Raw genomic sequence first — 21,775 nt, forward strand, 5'->3', positions numbered from 1 at the left:
TTTTTAACGTAATTCACCACCACAATCTCCTTATATGTGTCTTATTCAGAGTAACCAATTTAATTACTAATTTTTACCTGAGCCACTGGCTCAGGATATATTTTATTTCATTTAAAATAAAATGGAGGGCTTCCCTGGTGGCGCCATGGTTGAGAGTCCGCTTGCCGATGCAGGGGACATGGGTTCGTGCCCCGGTCCGGGAAGATCCCACATGCCGTGGAGCGGCTAGGCCCGTGAGCCATGGCTGCTGAGCCTGCACGTCCGGAGCCTGTGCTCCACAACGGGAGAGGCCACAACAGTGAGAGGCCCGCGTACCGCAAAAAAAAAAAAAAATAAATAAAATGGAAATAGATTTCTAAATATATTCTAAATATAGAATTTTTACTAAAATGAAATAGAAATAATACATTTCTTCTAATAGGAACATTACTTTTAAAATTAAATTTAGGGACTTCCCTGGTGATCCAATGGTTAAGACTCTGTGCTTCCATTGCAGGGGGTGCAGGTTCGATCCATGGTCAGGGGACTAAGACCCACATGCCGTGCGGTGCCACCAAAAGTTTTAAAAAAATAAATAAATTAAATTAAAATTTTAAAATTACCTCCTAAACTTATCTTTCTTGTCCTTTAAATCATCAATTTCACTGTGTGTGAACAGATCAGCTATACGTGTAAGAAGATTTGCATTAATACAATTCATGTTGCATGGGGTAGCTACTATGGCATTCATATTTTTGTGGCAATACTGAATACACTGTTCAACCTAAACAAAAAACACAATAGAAAATGAATACTGAAGATAGTAGCATAAAGGATAATGTCATATCAATACTTTTCAAAGATAAGATTCATTAAAAGCCTAATCCATGTATTGCTACACAATAACTTAGTTCTGCCTATTTGGGTTAATCTACACTGTTCCAAAGTGGTCTAGCAGGTCAAATTTGTACAAACATAGCTAGAAAAATAATTTTCACACTTCTTAGAATATTTCAAACGATAATGTAATGAACATCTTTCATGACTGTGGCAGATATAAATTTTAGTCCACAAACTCAAGGGTACAAGATATGTGACTTCCTATAACTAAACTTAGTGATAATTTTAAGCCTCCGTTTCTCTGAGTGGCAGAAACACAATTTCAGTCACTTCAGCGTTTTCTCAGTTGTGTTGTGCTTGCTCTCTGACTTTCTTCCCCTTTCTTCACTGTGAGGTGTATTTATTTACTTTTTGAGGTAGATTTGGGTTTTGGGGAAAAACAGCAATGGTTAATTATGCATTCTTCTAAATATTTTGCTATGGCATAAAAATCATCCTTTAGGGCTTAGATTTCAAAAATCAAAACTCAGAGACTCTTTTAGTCTCTGCTTTTTTTCTATAACCCTCCCCTGAAGCAATAAATACCAACAACTGAAAGGAGAAGGACTAAGGAGTACAAAGAATACAGGGAACTAATAAAACTTCAAACAAATAAACTTCACATCTGTTAACACAGCAAAGGGGTATTTTGCTCTGCTTAGTTTTACCAGAGGTTAAAAGCAAATATTCATTTAAATGTTAATTTAAACCACAAAAAACATATAAAAAACATTTGAACAATAAAGAAATTTATTAAATAAAAGGAAAAAGAAGAAAAACAAATATACTTAATGTTACAGCTTGATATGTATATGTATATATTATGCTTTTATGTTTTATCAACTATTCTTAAACAACAGACATGAGCATGTGGTTTACACATACAAAATTACATTTTTTAGTAGTTGGGTATTTGTTCTTAATTCGCTGAACTATAAATGAAAGACACAAATAAGTAAAACATGCTTAAACCAATTACTTTAATAGTAAAACAAATGTATTCCAATTAATTTTCATTTAATTTGGTTTCAGAGCAAAATCCCTTTTGGCGTAAAATTAATTCTGTGTAGTTTCACCTAATGCAACAGCTAACTCCTCCCTTGAGGATAAATTGTTTGTTTTATAGGCATCATATACTAATGATACATAGTAGCCTTAACAATAGCCTTCCCAATAGAACAAAGTACCTCCAAACACCAGCAGTTTATTCTAATGAATCACACTCTTAAATTAACAACTACTTCAGGAAGATGTCTTAGAATTTTCTAGATACTTGAAGGAAACATCAAGTTATATGTTAAATCAAGTATGGGTGAATAGAAGAGCTTGAATCTCTTATTAATACTTACTAATGAATCCATTTTCAAAAATTCTGAAGAAATAAGAATTGAAATGACATTTCCTGGCTCTAAAAAAAAAAGAGAGAAAAATTAAATTCTCCTTTGGATTTGTACCTCAATCTCCTTAGAACAGGCCCTTCTCACCTTAAAAGAGGATGTTACTTTAATAAGAACAATTTAATAAAATCTTACTATGGCTTATATACATGAAAGAAAGAAAATGCAATGTTCAAACTTAGAGTATAGAGAAAATGCATAGTAAATTTGCCTTAGAATTAGATTCATATCAAGTAAAAAGACTCCAGCTAAAGATATGATATATGCAAACTCCTTAACTAAACCAGGGAAAAAGATAATTAAAGTTGTGAATATAACTCATCACACAAAAATGACAGTGAAGCTACTTCAAATGTGGTTCAAATGATTGTTATGAACAAATAATTAATTTAAAAGATTCTGAAAGATAATATAAAATTTACTATTGCAGAAATACAAAATTACTTCCTAAAGGCAGACTTCGGAGGCACAACCAGGGAAAGGGGGATGCCGGCTGATGTTATCTATCATTTTAGTAAAACATCTTCAGTCATCTCCCATGAGGTATATTTTTAAGAAAAAGAAAAAAACTGTGATTTTTACCATTATAGTACTAAGACAATCCTCCTAAATAAAGGACTATGCAGGCAATGATTAAAATAAGTAATCCCAATCTTTCCTTAAGTAATAATTCTAGATTAAAGGTTCTCAAAGAGCAATGGTAGACGGAGGAAGGAGCTGGTGAAAAAGTTCCTCAGGAAAATATAATATAACCCATTCCAATTAAGACACAAGGTCTGGATTATCAGCAATTTAATTAAGCATTTTAGTAGTTTTCCTAGTTAGAATAAAGATTGCTTTTATAAAAGCTTACATTTGTAGCCACTGATTTAATGTCCAAGATTACAGAGACACCAGTTTTGCACCACTTTTTTAACCTGTACTATGTTCTTAAACATACTAGATCAAACAGTAATTTTTTTCTCTCTAGGTATTTTGATTTTTATTTCACACATACATATCTGCATGGTCTGGAATCTCTGGGCTCTGACTGATTGAAAATTTTGAGTTAGCAATTTTGTAATTTTAAGGACCATTAGAAACCTTTTTTATTAATTTGCTCACAAAAATATATTAAATTATGAACTTCCTCAGAAGACTTCTTACATACTGTCAGTATAGGTTTATTTACTAACAAGAGTCTAGAAATATTTTGCTACTACTGTAAATTGCAATTCTCGTGCACAGAAAGACTTTATTAAACCACCAGTGTGATTTCCTATACAAGTCAATGCCCCAAAAAGATTACTTAGTAATTAGTCTTCTGATCCTCTAGAACACTGGTTCTCAAACTTTTGCTCTCAAGACCCCTTTAAAAAAATCTTAAAAACTGAAATTCCTGGAGAGCTTTTGTTTATGTGGGTTATATCTATCAGTATTTACCATATTGGAAATTAAAACAGAAATTTAAAAAAAATTCATTTAAAAATAATGAACTAATTACATATTAACATATTTTATGAAAAATAACTATATTTTCCAATAGAAACAAAAAAATAGGTGAAAATAACACTGTTTGACATTTTTTTATAAATCTCTTCAATGTATGACTTAAGGGAAGACAGCTAGATTCTCTTGTATCTGTTTCCACACTGAATTTGTGAGTAGTCTTTCTTAAAGGTTAGTTGCAATGGGAATTGAAATCATATCAATGAACTTTTCCTATTCTGCTATCTCAAATCCACTGATTTATCTTGTACTTTGAGTGGACCTTCAACCCATGCATGATTTTTTTTAACATCATGCATTGGTCATTAGGAAGATATTGGTTCACTGAGTTATGCAAATCTTCCAAATGTTGAAACATTTCATCGCACAATACACACACACACACAAAATCTCATCAGTCTCATCAGAAACATCTTTAAATATTGAGGAACTGTCAAGTACATGCAAGCAGATACAAGTTTTCCAATACTCTAAGTCTCAATTGAAAGCTTGAATTTTATCATTGGCAACAAATATTGTTAGTTGTTTCCCTTTAATTGACTGGCTCATTGAATTCATTTTCAAGAAAATATTTGTCTGGGGAGTTCCCTGGTGGCCTACTGGTTAGGATTCTGGGCTTTCACTGTAGTGGCCTGGGTTCAATCCCTGGTCAGGGAACTGAGATCCTGCAAGCTGCATGGTGTGGCCAAAAAAAAAAAAAAAAAGAGAGAGAGAGAGAGAAAGAAAATATCTGCCAAATGCCTAAGTCTGAATAACCATAACTTGTCAGCCATTCTTCCAAGTAAAAATGGTTTCGTAAAACAGCAGCTAGTTTGCAACTCAAGCAACTGTACAAATGCTTTTCCTTCAGACAGCCATCATACTTTGGTGTGCAGCAGGAATGCACTTCCTGTGTCATTACACAGAATATCAAAACAATGTATACTCAAGAGTCAAGAGTTAATAAAATTAGTAATTTTTACTGCCTCATCAAGGATATTCTTAAGTGAAAATGTTTTTTTGTTTTCTTTTTTCCTATGAGCACATGGTGTTGAAGAACACAGGGACCACTAAGACAGTGTGATGCTCCTTCCTTGATGTGTGCTAAAGCTCCAACAGTTTTATCCTCCATTACTTCTGCACCATCTGAACAAATGTCAACACAGAGAGAAAGACAAGCATTATTAAGCAGATTCTCTTGACCTTGTGGATCCTCTAAAAGGATCTTTAGGACTCCAGTGGTCGGCCACTGTACCATACAGTGAAAATAGCTGATCTAGAGACCTGTCCATTTGCCATAAATTCACTATAATTGGCTTACAAAGGGTGAGGTATCAGTTTCCTAAAAGGTGATTACTAATCTGAGCATAAATACTAATGTTTGAACAATTTTCCACATTTCATGTTTGGCCTGAAGCAACTTCCAGCTGACACAAAAATTGCGCTACAAAATAAGCAATAGATTGTCTTTTACCTAAAGTGGGCATCTCACAACCTTTATTCTCCTTAGTGTTCCTTTTAACATATTTTATCAACCAGTTGAAAATGTGAACGTCACAATGAACTGAAATGTCCACCTCTTCCCAGCGCTGGGCGTCCACAGATAAATATTCAGCAAAGTACTTCATTTCTGATATCAAAAGATCTCGTGGGCAAATAAAATCTTCTTTCAAGTTTTTTGCTTCATCACATACATGGATCACCATGTTTGGCCTTCATAAAAAATGTTACACAGAAATGAAATTATTAGAATTTTAGAAGAGGAGCCAATAATATTGACATTTATTGGAAGTATGAGAACAAGGTATTTTTCAAGGTTTTAACCACACATCAGTTTTACAGGGTTTGACATTCAGAAGTTTTCATAAGTGTCTTGCTAACCTGATCTGTATCTGAAAATTGACTAATTTTAGTTAAGCTATTGATTTAATAAAACAAATAAAAATATTTTTACTACAGAACTTATAATTTACAGGGTTTTAAATTTATTTTCAAATTATAAGTTAATTATAATGTTTTTAAAAATACCAATTCACAAAGAAAAATTAAATTATACATTCTAATTTTTGTGAGGAACATAAAACAGCACTTTTACATGGTAATGGGTATGGGATGGAGATATAGATTAAATACTAAAATTTTCTTACTATTAATAAATAGGAAAAACAGTTAAAATTATTCATTGAAGTATCAAAAAATTAGCATAGCTACTTTGTTATTTTTAACAGCAAGAAAGCTTGTTTCTAGGCATTCAATAAATATAAATTAGTAAATATGGTTAAAAAATTCTTAAGACTACAACATGCTTATTTACACATTTAAAAAACAATTTAAGAATAAGTTTAGATGATGCATCAGAAAGATTGCTTCAAAAATTCTATACTCCTTGAATTTATATGCCCTTGAAAATTACATCACCACAAAAAGAAACACTAGTGTGATCCATAACTGCCTTCATGTCATTACAAAAGGAAGAGATTAGATAGGAAGTGACAGACTACCCTATAATATGAATTTAATGTGTGTTTAATTGAACTTCAAAAAATTTTAATACAGAGAAATTACATTTGAAACAAAACTGGCTACAGAAAAAGGATTAATAATCAATGCTCTGTCAAAGTCAAAGGAATTTAAGTAACTTTGCAAGTTGTTCTTTCAAAGAAATTGTGGTCAAAATATAAACAGGTAATGGCTTGTATAATGAAGTACGAAATTTCTGTGGCTTTTTGGGCTACAACATGAAATTAGATAATCCTAATTAATTTATCAGATAAATTTTTGTGCCATACCCAAAACCTATCAGTTAAAAATCTATGTGGGGGGGGCTTCCCTGCAGTCCAGTGGTTAAGACTCTGTGCTTCCAATGCAGGGGGCGTGGGTTCAATCCCTGGTCAGGGAACTAAGCCACGTGGTACGGCCGAAAAAAAAAAATCTATGTGAATAAACTAAAATTCACTAAACTATAAAAGGGTGAATTTTTTTTTTGTGGTAAATACACATAACATAAAATTTGCCTTTTTTTTTTTTTTTTCGGTACGCGGGCCTCCCACCGATGCGGCTCCCCCCGCCGCGGAGCACAGGCTCCGGACGCGCAGGCCCAGCGACCACAGCCCACGGGCCCATCCGCTCCGCGGCATGCGGGACCCTCCCGGACCAGGGCATGAACCTGCGTCCCCCGCATCGGCAGGCGGACTCCCAACCACTGTGCCACCGGGGAAGCCCCAAAATTTGCCATTTTTAAATGTACAGTTAACTGGCAGTAAGTGCACTCATATTGATGTGCAATTATCACCACCATCCATCTCCAGAACTTTTCAAAAGGATAAATGTTATGGTATGTGAATTATATATCAATAAAGCTGTTATAAAAAACTATCAGAACAGAAAATATACAAAGGAGCTTTTAGAGATGATGAAAATGTTCTTTATCTTCATTGGTTATATGGCTAAAACTCATCAAAGTGAATACTTAAATATGTGCAGTTTATTGTATGTAAAATACACAAAACAATACAAAATTATCAAAACTTGCATTATATTGAAAGATGTATTTTAATTTTTAAATATTTCTACAATGAGTAATTATATTCAAATAGTTCTAAAACACACATCCAGTTTCTTTAATAAACTTGGAGAACTAATGGCAGAGACTTTTCTTTGGGTTTTAAAATTCACTTTTCAAAATTTTATGTTAATAGATGTTATTTCTAATACTTACAAGATGAAAATGAATTTTCAAAGTGGAAAACTGTTGTCCAATTTATAAGTTATATGAATAAGCCATACGTTTACCTATCAAGCAATTGTTTATAGTTCAACACATCAACTACCCTCATTTCAATTATTTCAGCAATTGCGTAATGTGAAATTCCTAAATTATGGTAACTGATATATAAAATTAGCAATCATATTTTTATAATTTAAAGTTGATATTCATGTTAAAGCTTATCTAGCAAAGAACCAGCCTCCTACCCTTCAGATTCTTCAGTCTTTTCTCCACCATTATGAGTAGTACAATTTTCACTTTCTGAAGAACAATTCCTTGTGGAAGCTATACTATGTCTTCCTTAAATACAGAAACAAACACATACAAAAACAAAGGGGGGAGGTTAGCATTTCTAACTGAGAATGGGTTTTTACTTATTGAATGGTTATACTATAAATTCATGGTTTCCAAGAGTACTTACAGATGGTACTTTGTCAGGTGCCTTAATATTTCTAAAGGTATATGGAAAAAAACAGTACGAAAAAAGGATCACAAATTGCTAACATTACACTGAAGATTTAAAAAATACTAACATGGTGTGTAGGGATGGGGTCAAATTTTCAAAAGCCTACAATATAGTTTTCTCTTCCTGAAGCAAATTTTTATATCAATACTCTGCTGCTGCTGAAATTAAAATAATTCACTACACTGAAGATTTCTAAAACCAGTTATTATTTCCAATGAAGTTGTGGAAAACATCACTTCTACACTGCTGCTATGTCATCTGAAGCTATTGCTGACTCCAATAGAGGGGAGCTGTAGCAAAGATAACATGAGAGGCAAGCAAGATTCTCCCAGTAAAAAAAAAAAATTAAGTAAAAGGTACAGGTCAAATCCCTTTAAAATTTACAACATAACATAAATAGGCTAATGGACTGGAGTAGTAAATTTTGATAAAGTAAAAAGCTCTTTTTGGTAATAGTGTTTGACCTGTATGTTAACATCTACACTTTTTTTTTTAAATACAGCAAAGACAAATTTCTAAAGCTCAGGAAAATACTAATAGATTTTTCTATTAATGTTCTATTAGCCTTTAAATAAAGAAAAGTTGATGGGAATGCATAATATTTTGTAGAATTGTCATAAGGACAAGCACTGCATTTTGTTTTTAAAACCTTACCTGTTTTAGAAACTGCATCCTGACCAACTGGAGTCTCCTGAAATTCTCTCTGTGTGCCAAGAAGCGAGGATTTGATATACGTGGCTAAAGTTTCAACAGGACTCTCTCCAGCAGCCATGAGGGGACTACAGTGGTTGTCCACAGGTGAGCTTCCACTGTTCTTCAGTTCATCAAACCTCTTTGCACACTGTAATGACATAAAGGAAGGAAATGCATGTCTGGGGGGTTTTAAATCATTTTTTATAAGTGAATATTAATCTCTTGGGTAACATCTAGAAAATTAGCGCACATTTCAATACATGAAAGCCTCTGACTTACTTTTTTCTTTTTTAAAATTCAGGGTAGTTCTTAAAAAAATATGCTTTAACTCAAAGGCATAATGTACTTATGCTTTTGTAGAAAAATGAAGAATGCCTTTATCAACCATATTTCCCCATGGTCTACGTCTATCATCAGTTGATAATTTTAATAATTTAGTTAAAAACTTGGCTTTTATTTTCACACTGAATTTCCACCAGGAACAAGACCAAATTCTAACCTTCAAAAAAAAACAAAAAGTATCTGATTTGTGACACTAGATCTTCTTTATTAAAATAATGAGTCTTTGTTCTTACTAACAGTGAGGTTCACCATGCACAAAATACTGTAGTAACACTTCACGGCCACATATTTGGGCAGTTTGTTCTAGAACAGTGTTTTCCCTTAACCCATTGTTAGTCACGGAATCAATTTAGAAAAGCCCAGATTAGCAACTAAAAAAAAAGAAATAAAATAGATTAGAAAATATCAAGAGTGCATTAAGCATAATAAGGCGAAGTAGTCCTTCACGAAAATGTCATTTCTAAGTGTGTACTACGTCACAACATAAAATGCCTTCTTTAATGTGGGTCTTGGTCAAACAACACTTCTATAGCATTCATGTTTAAATCTCTATCAGTAGCAACATGGGTGGCAAATTGCATAGCAGACCAAGTAATCTGGGAGGTGCAAAAGGAGAAAAATATACATCATGTATACACGTATATGTTAAGTGAATAATGCATTGGGTATGTCATCATTCATTTATTACACAAAAATTTATCAAGTACCCACTAGATATTAAGCACCATTTTCAAAAAAGATTGTTTACTAATAGTACTATAGTACTATTACTACAAAGAAATCCCTATTCAAGGCTTAGTCCTTTGAAAATGCATTTAAAAGACACGTAAGTGTAGGACTTCCCTGGCGGTCCAGTGGTTAAGACTCCATGCTTCCACTGCAGGAGGCATGGGTTTGATCCCTGGTCAGGGAACTAAGATCCCACATGCTCCATGGTGCAGCCAAAAGAATAAACAAAAACAAAACAAAAAGATACATAAGTTTAGACTAAAATATTATACTCAGTATGTATGCCCACCTCTTTAAGCAAAGTCTTAAAATTAAATAAAAATAATTAATATGAGAAACAAAATATTTTTGTATGAGGACTGAAAAAAGCAGTGATGAAGGCCTGGCAAAGAAAAAAAATGCTGTAATGATTAGAAGAATGTACAGGTTCACAGGTACATCTATAGGATAAAGAATATAAGTGATTTAACTGAATCCATTTTTCCTACAAAATGAGTTTATTTTTTGTAACAGTGAAAGTGGTTAGGTAGGCTTTTTTTAAATATAAATTTATTTTATTTATTTTTTATTTTTGGCTGCATTGGGTCTTTGTTGCTGCTAGCGGGCTTTTCTCTAGTTGCAGCGAGCAGGGGCTACTCTTCATTGCAGTGCGCACGCTTCTCATTGCAGTGGCTTCTCTCATTGCGGAGCGCAGGCTCTAGGTGCGCAGGCTCAGAAGTTGTGGCGCACGGGCTTAGCTGCTCCGCGGCATGTGGGATCTTCCAAGACCAGGGCTCGAACCCATGTCCCTTGCATTGACAGGCGGATTCTTAACCACTGTGCCACCAGGGAAGCCCTAGGTAGGCTTTTAAACTGTAGATTCTTCTGATATCTTTTAGGTAATTCTTATAGCTATATTGGAAACTGAATGTAGGTTTATCTTATTTAACAAAGCTTACAACAATTTCTAATACGTATGAAATAATAAAATTATGAAACCTGAATATTTGAAATGAACACATGATTGCTTAAACAAAAAGCAAGTGAACTGTGAATAATTTAAAGTACACTGTTAAATCTTCTTTTGTGCTTAAGCAAAAATTACATGATATCTATATGCAAAAGAAAGGTTGGACCCCTTACCTCACACCATATAAGAAAATTAGCTCAAAACAGATCAAAGACTAAGTATAAGAGCTAAAACTATAAAATTATTAGAAGGCAATATAGGTAAAAATCTTCATGACCTTGGTTAGGTGATAGTTTCTTAAACACTAGAAACACAAGCAATGAAGAAAAATTAGATATACTAGGCTTCATTAAAATTTAAAACTTTGTACTTCAAAGGACACCATCAGGGAAATGAAAAGGCAGTCCACAAAATAGGAGAAAATATTTGCCAATCACATATCTGACAAGGGACTTGTATCTAGAATACATAAAGAACTCTTACCACTCAATGATAAAAAGAAAACGCAATTGAAAAATGAGCAAAGGATATGAATAGACATTTCTCCAAAGAAGCTCTATAAATGGACTATAAGCACATTAAAAGATGGTCAACATCATTAGCCATTAGGAAAATGCAAATCAAAATCATGAGTTAACACCTCACACACACTAGGATGGCCATAACAAAAAAGACATAATAAAAGTGTTGGCAAGGATGTGGAGAAATTGGAACCCTCATACATTGCTGGTGAAAATGTAAAATGGTATAGTCACTTTGGAAAAATTAGATACATTATTTTAGCTAAGGTAAATGCTTATCTAGAAAATTTTAATTCATCCTTTCTCCACTTCCAAAATACCAACAGGTCAACTTCAAAATGAAAAAAAAAAATCCGGAGATTAAGAGAACATTCAAGAAACTTTAAAAATATATAATTTGGGGGACTTCCCTGGTGGTCCAGTGGTAAAGAATCAGCCTTCCAATGCAGGGGACGCGGGTTTGATCCCTGGTCAGGGAACTAAGATCTCACATGCCATGGGGCAACTAAGCTTGCACGTCACAACTACTGAGCTCGTGCACCTCAACTAGAGAGCCTGCATGCCACAAACCATAGAGCCCACGCACCCTGGAGTCTGCGTGTCACAACTAGAGAAGGGAAAACCCACACGCCGCAACGAAAAGATCCCATATGCCTCAACAAAGACCCCGCGTGCTGCAACTAAGACCTGACAGAGCCAAAAATAAATTAAATAAATAATAAATAAACCTTAAAAAAATATATATATAGTTTCTTTTTGTCCACCAGATAGTAAAACAATATTGAAAATAAGTCAGTACGGAACAGTCAATAGGATTAGATAGAGAGATCAATGGATTAGAATGGTAAGTCGAGAAATAGATCTGAAGGTAAAATTTCAAACCAGTAATAAAGAATGGACTATTCAATAAATGTTGAGACAACTAACTAGTCATTAGGAAAAAAGTTAAAACTAAAAAAATTCCAGGGACTTCCCTGGTTGCACAGTGGTTAAGAATCTGCCTGCCAAATGCAGGGGACACAGGTTCGAGCCCTGGTCTGGAAAGATCCCACATGTCGCAGAGCAACTAAGCCCGTGCGCCACAACTACTGAGCCTGTGCTCTAGAGCCTGTGCGCCACAACTACTGAGCCTGCACTCTAGAGCCCATGTGCCACAACTACTGAAGCCCGCGTGCCTAGAGCCCATGCTCCGCAACAGGAGAAGCCACGGCAATGAGAAGCCCGCGCACCACAACAAAGAGTAGCACCCACTAGCCACAACTAGAGAAAGCCAGTGCGCAGCAATGAAGACCCAACGCAGCCAAAAAAATAATTAAAAAAAAAAAATTCCAAGTGGAGTCAACATTTAAATGTAAAATAAAAAGTAGTCAGCAAAATGTAGGTGATTGTATATTATTCACGGTCTTTAGGTTGAGAAGGTTTCTAAACATGACAAAAAAGGAGAACATCAAAGTAAAAGATTCACAGATTTTTAACATAAACTTTTAAACATGTGTATACAAGAGACTATCATTAATAACTTATAGGCTGAAAAAAGACTGAGAAAAATAAGCTAGATTAAGGGTTAATATATTCAATACATAGAAAACTGTTATTAAACTAGTAAAACAACAAATTTACAAATAGAAAAAGGATATGGAACAGTAAAATATAAAACATTCATCCTTTAGGATTTAAAGAAAGGGAAATGAAAACTGTGATGAGATAACATTAAAATCATATAAATATTTATTTACATATAAATAAGAATTTTGAAAAGACACACAGAGAAATGACACTTGATATATAAAGTGCAAGGATCAGGCACTCAGCTATTTTGACTGGAGTACAACATGGATGACCCTTCCAGTGGACAATATGTAACAAAAGCCTTAAAAATGCACATGCCCTCTAATGAAGCAATTCTGCTTCTGAGATTATTCCCTAAGAAAAGAATAAGATATTTGTTACAGTAGTCAAAAGTTGGAAACAATAGCTTAAATATCCAATAAAAGGTTCAATAAATTATGATTTAGCTCAAATAACAGTATACTGTCATCAAATGTAGAACTCTAGCAACTGACACATAAAGATGTTTACAATATGCTAAGTGAAAAACAAAGCAGCAAAGTAGTACATTTGTTACATGTCCACTTTTAAGAATTCATATATGAATAGAAAAGAATCTGGAAGGATATATACAAGGTTTCAACAGCTTACTTTAGGTCGGGTCATATTTATAATTCTGATTTTTCACTTGTTTCCTTGTGTATGTGTGTTATGTCTGTGTGTGTATTCTTTGAGGATATGTCTTGTTTAGTAATAAGAAATTAATTAAAAATTAACATTGCTGGGCTTCCCTGGTGGCGCAGTGGTTGAGTCCGCCTGCCAATGCAGGGGACACGGGTTCGTGCCCCAGTCCGGGAAGATCCCACATGCCGCGGAGCGGCTAGGCCTGTGAGCCATGGCCACTGAGCCTGTGCTCCACAACGGGAGAGGCCACAACAGTGAGAGGCCCGCGTACCGCGAAAAAAAAAAAAATTAACATTACTTAAAAACAGTCTGATTCACATTTAGTTGCATTTTAGTTAAAAAAATAATTTCTTGGGAATTCCCTGGTGGTCCAGTGGTTAGGGGTCCGTGCTTCCACTACAGGGGGCACGGGTTCGATCCCTGGTCAGGGAACTGCAAGCCGCACAGTGCAGCCAAAAAAAAACAAAGTTCTCAACTGAGTGAATTTGAATATACAGTGGATATTAGATGATAAGATGGAGTTATTGTTAATTTTCTTAGGTTTGATCATGGTACTGTAGTTATGCAATAATATCCTTATTTTAAGATGTATGCTACAGTCTATGAAGTATCGTGATGTCTGAAACCTACTTCTAAATGTCAAAAAAAAAAAAAAAAGTTACATAAAGAGATCAAGCAAACACCTAGAATTGCTGACTCCAAATAAAGGATATAGGGATGCTATACTATTCTGTTAACTTTTCTGTATGTTTGAAAATATTCACAATAAAAAGTTGGAAAAATAGTCAAATTCACAGGTTTGCCTTGTTTTAAAACCTAACACGTAAAATTCCAAAAGATGAAAAAGTATAGATTAGGGAATGATAATATACACTTAATAATAAATTCCCTCATCATTTCACAAAGACCTATAACATAACCGAGGGCAAGTAATCCCTGTGGGTACTGGTTTTCTCAGCTGTAAAAGAAGAGGGTAGAATTTGGTTCATTCACTGATCCTATAGGTATTTATTGAGTGTGTATTATGGGCCAGGCAGTGGTGCATATGCTTAAGACCTACTGGGTAAAATCACTAATGTCCTTTCTACTTCTAGAAATCTGAGATGACTCATCCACTTTAGGGTTCCTTTTAACAGCAAAAAATTCTGAGGTCAGTGTTTCTCCAACTAGGGTGCATAGATGAATTACCAGAAACCTAAGAGTTCCCTAGAAGAGTTTTTAGATTGTGAGTTTTGATTCTGAGGATAACATTAATAAAATCATCCAGGTCATTAGGATGACAGAATATTTCCGTGCCTATTCGCTTTTCTGTTGTAAATTAATTGTAAATTAAGTTGGTACCAAGAAATATTTTAATTGTCCACGGCTAATTTTATTTTTCTATTATTTATTTATTTATTTATGGCTGCTTTTGGGTCTTTATTGCTGCGTGCGGGCTTTCTCTAGTTGCAGTGAGCAGGGGCTACACTTCGTTGCGGTGTGCGGGCTTCTCACTGCGGTGGCTTCTCTTGTTGTGGAGCACGGGCTCTAGGTGCGAGGGCTCAGTAGCTGTGGCGCACGGGCTTAGTTGCTCCACGGCATGTGGGATCTTCCCGGATCAGGGCTCGAACCCGTGTCCCCTGAATCGGCAGGCAGATTCTCAACCACCGCGCTACCAGGGAAGCCCCCACGGCTAATTTTAATAAAGGACAATGTGGAGAAGAAACCTGGTATAGAGAAGAGATGTGTTAGTGCCAAGGGAAGACAAGTAATGTCCTGGCACAACACACAGCTTCATGGTAGAGGGTTAAAGAGAGAAAAGTGGAGGAAGAGTAAAGGCTTTGAAGGGCACATGGCAGTACAGGCTAAATGCAAAAAAATTTGTGCCACAAGAGGCTACACAAATATTTGCATTATAATCAGCAATTTAATTTCAGCAAAATACTATTACTTATCACATTAAGTAAGCTTATTAGTTTGAATTGTGTTGGTTTGAGTTTTCACTTGTCTATAAAATGTAAATTTGGTTTATGATCGTATAGGTGTGTTTATACCCAGTATTGTTAGTGCACATTTAATTTCCACTATAATAATTTAAGTCATCATTGGCAGTTTTCAAGGTTTTTTTCCTTTAAAAAGGTCTGTACATTACTCAAGTTTGAAAAGCATAGCATTAGCAATTTAATAAAACTGGATTTACAAAAATGTTATCTACCCATTCAGTTGTAAACATTTAAGATAAGGTTGAATTTAAACATACCAGGTGGGTTAATATATCATATAATTTACATAGATTATATTTAGCCAAATTGCATCGTATGTATGCATATTCAGTATTTATATGTACATATGAATATGTAAAACTCAAATATTTCTTCTTAGTATAACAGTTATTCCTTTAAATTGATCACTTTTTCTGATCTCTTTTCAGTAGATACCTGGAAAACTGTTACTTACCTCTTTGGGTGTTAATCCAGGCACAAGCCTTGCCACTGATTCCCAGTTGATGGTCTGGTGGATTCCAATTAATGGGTAAAGGATCATGTCCAACACCATTTGGTTGTTATTGTTTAGGAAATTGTTGTTTTCTGAATATCCATGACTCATCTTTTGGAACTAGAGACAGAGAAGACAAATAGATTTATTTGCATCTGAAATCCAAATGTTTTCAGAACATTACAAATCAGTTATAATTCATTCCTAAGAATTATCTCCTAAGAATTATCTACTACTACATAAAGGAAAGATAAAACTGACCTAAAATCAAAACAGAATATATAGCTCAAATCTCTTCAAATATAACAGCATTTGAATATTATGGATGGGTGGATAGACAGATAGAAGGATGGACAGATGGGTAAATATGTGATTAAAAAAGTATGATAAAATGTTAAGGGTAGAATATAAGTGACGGGTATACAAGTGTTCACTATAAAATTCTTTTGATTTTGCTGTATGTTTAAAATTTTTCATAATAATATGTTGAGAGAAAAAGTTGAACACAATATATCTTCCTTAAAAAAAAATCCTTATGTATGCCTGATCTGTATTTTGATTAGCAGTTCATGGATGGTAGAACTAAACCGTGAAAAAAAAAAATCTAGTTAAAAAGAATGATAATTTCATTGCAGTCCTAAGCCATATTTCCTTTATTTCTCTGTGAGTGAATGTCCATGCTATAAACAATGGAGGCTGAGTATACTTAATTTTGACTGATGTAATCAAATGAAACTTAGAATTAAGTTAATCTGACATTTTAGGGTAAGCATAATCATTGTTACTACGCATGTGATTATGAGTTATATATGGTGGGGAGAGTATATCAACAAATGTAATTAGCATTGTTTTTATATGTTTGAAACATTTTTTGGAAAGTCCTTATTCCTTATCTTCAGAAGCAATGTGACAACTGGCCTGATAAGGTTTAACCCTTACACACACCCAAACAAACACCCTGACTCTCATATAAAAAGCCAAGGCACCTCCACACACATACACACATGCACTCACACCTGCAGAGTGGAGGCTTCGCCTGCTTCTTCATCTGGCTCCCCACCCTCTCTCCTACCATCACACATCCTCTGGTTCAATCCAGGAGACCTTGAATCAAGTGACTAAGGGTGTGTCCAAAATCTTCAGGCAACAGGATGACCAAGAAAAAAAGTCTCTAGAAGGCTTTCCAAATGGATGTCGCTCAATAAACATTTAGTGAGTCCCAACTATAAGCCAAGCATTGGGGATACCATAATAAATATGGCATGGTCCCTGTCCTCAAGGAGTTTACTAGTAGAGAGTTGAGGATACAAACAGACAAACATTATTTTAATATCACTTGCTGACAGCCAAAGCAGAGGGGAGCCATCAGGGGCAGAGGAGGGACACATAATAGCTGTTGGTATTGTGGAGGAGGGTAAGGCCGCAGTACCAAAGAGAAAAAGAAGCTACCTCCTTCAACCTTAGAGAATTTTAAGAACTTATTTACTGAATATTTACTAGGAGCCTGGAGCTGGGCTAAGCCTTTTATATAAGTTATTTCAATTCTCACCACAACCCTATAAGATAGATGCTTTCCCCAATTTTACAAGATGAAGAAACACATTCAGAAAAGTTAAATAATTTGTACAAGGCCACAGAACTAGTAAGAGGGAGATCAAAGACTCAAATCCAGGTAAAACTGACTCTCAAATCCATGCTCTTTCCATTATATTCTAGGAGAGTATAGGGAAGACAGCAGTTGGGAATGATGGCTTAGGGTAGAGAGAGAGTCTAAACATTTTGAAGTTAGTTATGATTCAATGAAACAATTTTGAAAGCTGTTTGTGAGGCAAGGGAGGGAGAAGGCTGTGGTATCGAAGAGAAAAAGAAGCTACTCCCTTCAAATTTAGAAAATTTTGAGAATTTATGTCGATTATATCTCAATAAAGCTGAAATTAAAAAAAAAAGAATTTTAACATTTACTGAGCCCTCACCATGTGCCAGGCATTATATATGAAGTCAGAACATAAATTTACAGATGAAAATAATGACAAAGATTTACAGCTAATCATATCTATGACTTAACTGATGCTGAATCAGGGTTGGGAATATAATCTCCAAATATAAGCTGTTCCTATGGAAAAATATTATCTATTTTAGGACAAGAAGTATAAAGCAAAGATCCACTGAGAGACCAGTATAGTGGAAAAAGCAATGAACATAGGAGTCTGAAGCTCTGGTTTGAGTTTTAACTCCACACAAGTTAGTCAAGGCAAGTCATGTGAAATTCTGCAATAAAAATTAAGTGCTGGTAATACCTCTACTTGACATCATACAAATAATCAAAGGGATTATTTTTGTGAAGGCACTTTGAAGACAATAAAAGCACCTTACAAATGTGACGCAACATAAAATAACAGTATCTACCTCCTAGGATCCTGCTAAGGATTATGTGAGATGTTTAAATGTTGGAATGGGGAGTTGGAATGCAGAAGCTCTCAGTTAAGTGTTAACTATGATTAGTACTATGTAATTGTTTACATAAAATACTGATGTAGGACATCAGGTGGTAGACATCATAAAGTTATCCTACATGTTTCTGCATGAACATTAAAAAGAAACAAAGAAAAACACTAAGCACTCTAAAAATCACAGCTTCCTAGCAACCAGAGAGGTACCTTGTTGATGGGCCAGAATCGTGTTGGGTATGGACCCTGGAGCCAGACTACCCAAATTTTTGTCCTGGTTCTACCACTTAAGGTATTATCTGGTTCTGATTATGTACCTCTATGCCTCAGTTTCCTCATCTGTAAAACAAAGAAAAATAGTAGCTAGCCCACATACTTTTGAGGACATATGGACAGTACTACCTGGCACTTAGTACTACATAATGTTTGTAGTGGTAACGTTACCATTCCAAAAATCCTCAGATTAAACGGATTCAAAAAGATAAATGTGACAGATGAAAGGAGAGACAGCAACTTTCCAAGAAGTATGCTCTCAACAAAATGAGTAGAAAGTCAGATCTAGATTCTTATCTAGTTTACCATTTCCAGCAGTACAACTTATTATTTCAGTGGTCTCGGCTACAACATAGGGAAAATAATACCTACCTTTGAGGTTATTGCAAGGATTTGATAATATATATAACACACTACCTGGCATACAAAAGGTGCTCAATGAATAATTTATTATTGCTATTATTATTTTCCTATTTTGGCCATTATTGGCATAAAAATTGCCAAAAATTAGTTTAAGAATGTAAAACAATGCCTTGAGACCAGTTGAAAATAGATTTTACAGAACTTCACTGTTCTCTACTTGTGTGCCTAGCACATCATCACTTTTCATACCACGCAATTTGAGAAGTATGTTAGAGCATGGGGTATTTTATTACAATTTGTTTGGGCCTCAATAAAAATTAGTCTGAAACAGAATTCAGGGAAAGGACGTGGGTGCTGTTTTTTTACTTCGCTTCGAAAAAGATTCATTTAAAATTTCTAAAATATTTATTGTGGCCTACAATGTGCAGGCACCTGTTAGCTAATCAAATATACTGTTCATATAAAATAATTAAAACTTGTATGTGTATTTCCAATATAATACTACTCATTTATAATATATACGTTTAAGAATAATTTAAATCATCTAAATATGAAAAAAATTTTTTCTGTTAACATTTTCTTTACACAACTGAATCATATCAAGCAAGGGAAAACTACCCAGTATTAATTCCAGTTAAACGAATGTTCAAGAAAGCATCCCTTAAAGTCAGAATGTAAGTATGAAAGGTATAGCATTGATGGATAACCCTTAATAAATTCTCTGAGTAGCTGTCACAGTGCCTCCCATCCTGGTAAAGAAGTATAGACTTATTGAAAACTGCCAATAAGAAAAAGTCTGAAGCTCAAACTACACTATTACTAGATCTACGCCCATTCATGATAAAACATGAAAAAGATGTTAAAGTTTAATGTGAAACGTGCTATTTACCAAAAATAAAAATTCTATTTGTTTAATACTCTACACTTTTAAAGAACACACCTCATGTCCTCTCCCCCATTCCCACAATCGTAGTTTATTTAAATGTATTAATAAAACCAATGTAATTAAGACCAGAGGTCCACGACTGGCATCTGTATTTTCGTTTTCTTTTTTCAAACAGAAAAAGGGTCTTGTAGACAGAGACTTCTTCCCCTGGGCAGAGGAAGATGGGAAGCGACGGCGGCCAGTAGGTCAGGTCAAAGGCCTCTGGCATAACAGAGGGTGGGGGATAACAGAGTTATTCCGCACTAGGGTAGAAGCCTTGTGCCCAGGCTTTCTGACCACGAATGAGAACGGAAGCAGCTGGCTTTCATCGTGAAGGGGAAAATAAAATCACAGCTGAAACCTAGAAGAATAGATCAAAGCCCTGCAAACCGTCGGCCCAGAGGCTCGCTGCGCAGCACGTCCTTGGGGCAGCCCAGACCTTCGCGGTCTCCCCGCCTCCCCCGGAGGGGCAGAAGCTCCGAGAGCTGAGCGGGTGAGGGGCGGACAAAGGCGCGGGGCGGACAGCTTAGGCGACGGAGGGGAAGATGCAGGGCAGGGACCCAGGGCGAGGCCGGGAGGCAGACGCCGGGGGTCCCTCAGCTGGTTCGCGGGCTGAACGGGCTTCGGGGACCTGGAGTAGGCACGGCTGGCGGGCTGCGGGTTGCGCGTGGGGGCGTCCGGGGAGACACTTTGGGCGAGCTGGACCCCGGCCGCCAGGGGAGGAGGCCGCAGAGGGAACCCGCTAGCTGCCAGCGGTACCGCCTCTCGCCACACTTCCCGCCCCCAACCGGCACCCGAGCCCCCTCGGCGTCTCGCTCACCTCTACGCCGAGGCGGCCCTCGCTGTGCCTCCGTCACCTGCAGAGGCCGGTACCGCCCGCGCCATGAACCGGCCGCGGCGCCCTCACAAGCCACCCCCGCCCGCTAGCAGGAGACTGCAGGGTACCAGCTCCGCGGGGCGGGGAGCGCGGGGATCAAAGCCGCCAGCCAATCGTAGGCCAGCGCCTCTGCGGCGCAGCCAATGAACGACAAGCTCCGGCCGGGAGGGAGGGAGCCGAGGAGCTGCGGCGACGACTGGCCGCTGCGCCCAGCCTTTGCCTTCCTCCTCCCCGGCCCCACCTCGCATTCACTCTAGTCTCAGTGCAGCGTGCCACCCTACCAGCGTCTTGTCTCTTAGCAACCAGATGCCCCGACCCAGAACTTACATGATCAACTCTGAGTCCAGAAGAAAGGGGAACGTAGGGGAGATAGAAGAACTCAGATAAAAATTGGGTGAAATTGTTGGAGTCTTTGATATACCTGATTAGGTAGAATGGGAAAATTGCATGATCTGAGCGACATCAAAAGAATCTAGGGTGAAGCATTGTCTTCATCAGGAGGCATCTCTTGAAAAATGTAAATAGCTCTGGGTTACAGGTTGAGTTTTCATACATTAATATGTTCAGCCAAGTGTGTTATTGTGGTGACTACTGCTGGGAACCTAGTCAGATGTATAAAGTTCAGTCTTGTAGGGTAAATGCTACATGTCAGTGTTCCTTTTTTAAAAAAATTTATTTTATTGAAGTATAGCTTATTTACAGTGTTGTGTTTCTGCTGTACAGCAAAGTGATTCAGTTACACACATATTCTTTTTCATTATGGCAGGATATTGAATATAATTCCCTGTGCTATACAGTGGAACCTTATTGTTTATCCATTCTATATATAATAGTTTGCATCTGCTATCCCAAACTCCCAATCCACCCCACCCTCTTTTCCCCTTGGCAACCGCAAGTCTGTTCTCTATGTCTCTGAGTCTGTTTCTGTTTCGTGGATAAGTTCATTTATATCATATTTTAGATTCCACACATGAGTAGTACAATATGGTTTTTGT

General features: G+C 36.2%; 1 protein-coding gene across 1 annotated transcript in view; it reads right to left on the minus strand.

The window, feature by feature from the left end:
• Nucleotides 1-16,011, minus strand: part of SANBR (SANT and BTB domain regulator of CSR) — a 62,004-nt gene extending 45,993 nt beyond the window's left edge. Inside the window, exons 1-6 of the mRNA XM_022597248.3 lie at nt 15,857-16,011; nt 8,609-8,795; nt 7,695-7,788; nt 5,197-5,435; nt 2,208-2,266; nt 603-763 (exon numbers count right to left, since the gene is read on the minus strand). Of these exons, the coding sequence (XP_022452956.2) occupies nt 603-763; nt 2,208-2,266; nt 5,197-5,435; nt 7,695-7,788; nt 8,609-8,795; nt 15,857-16,006 (890 nt within the window). The 5' untranslated portion in view covers nt 16,007-16,011. The remainder of the gene's footprint in view (nt 1-602; nt 764-2,207; nt 2,267-5,196; nt 5,436-7,694; nt 7,789-8,608; nt 8,796-15,856) is intronic.
• Between the last annotated feature and the right edge of the window lie 5,764 nt (nt 16,012-21,775).

This window comes from Delphinapterus leucas, chromosome 13 (genome assembly GCF_059928025.1).
Source record: "Delphinapterus leucas isolate spDelLeu-1000000601 "Yukka" chromosome 13, BTC_Dleu_Yukka2, whole genome shotgun sequence".
NCBI lineage: Eukaryota > Metazoa > Chordata > Mammalia > Artiodactyla > Monodontidae > Delphinapterus > Delphinapterus leucas.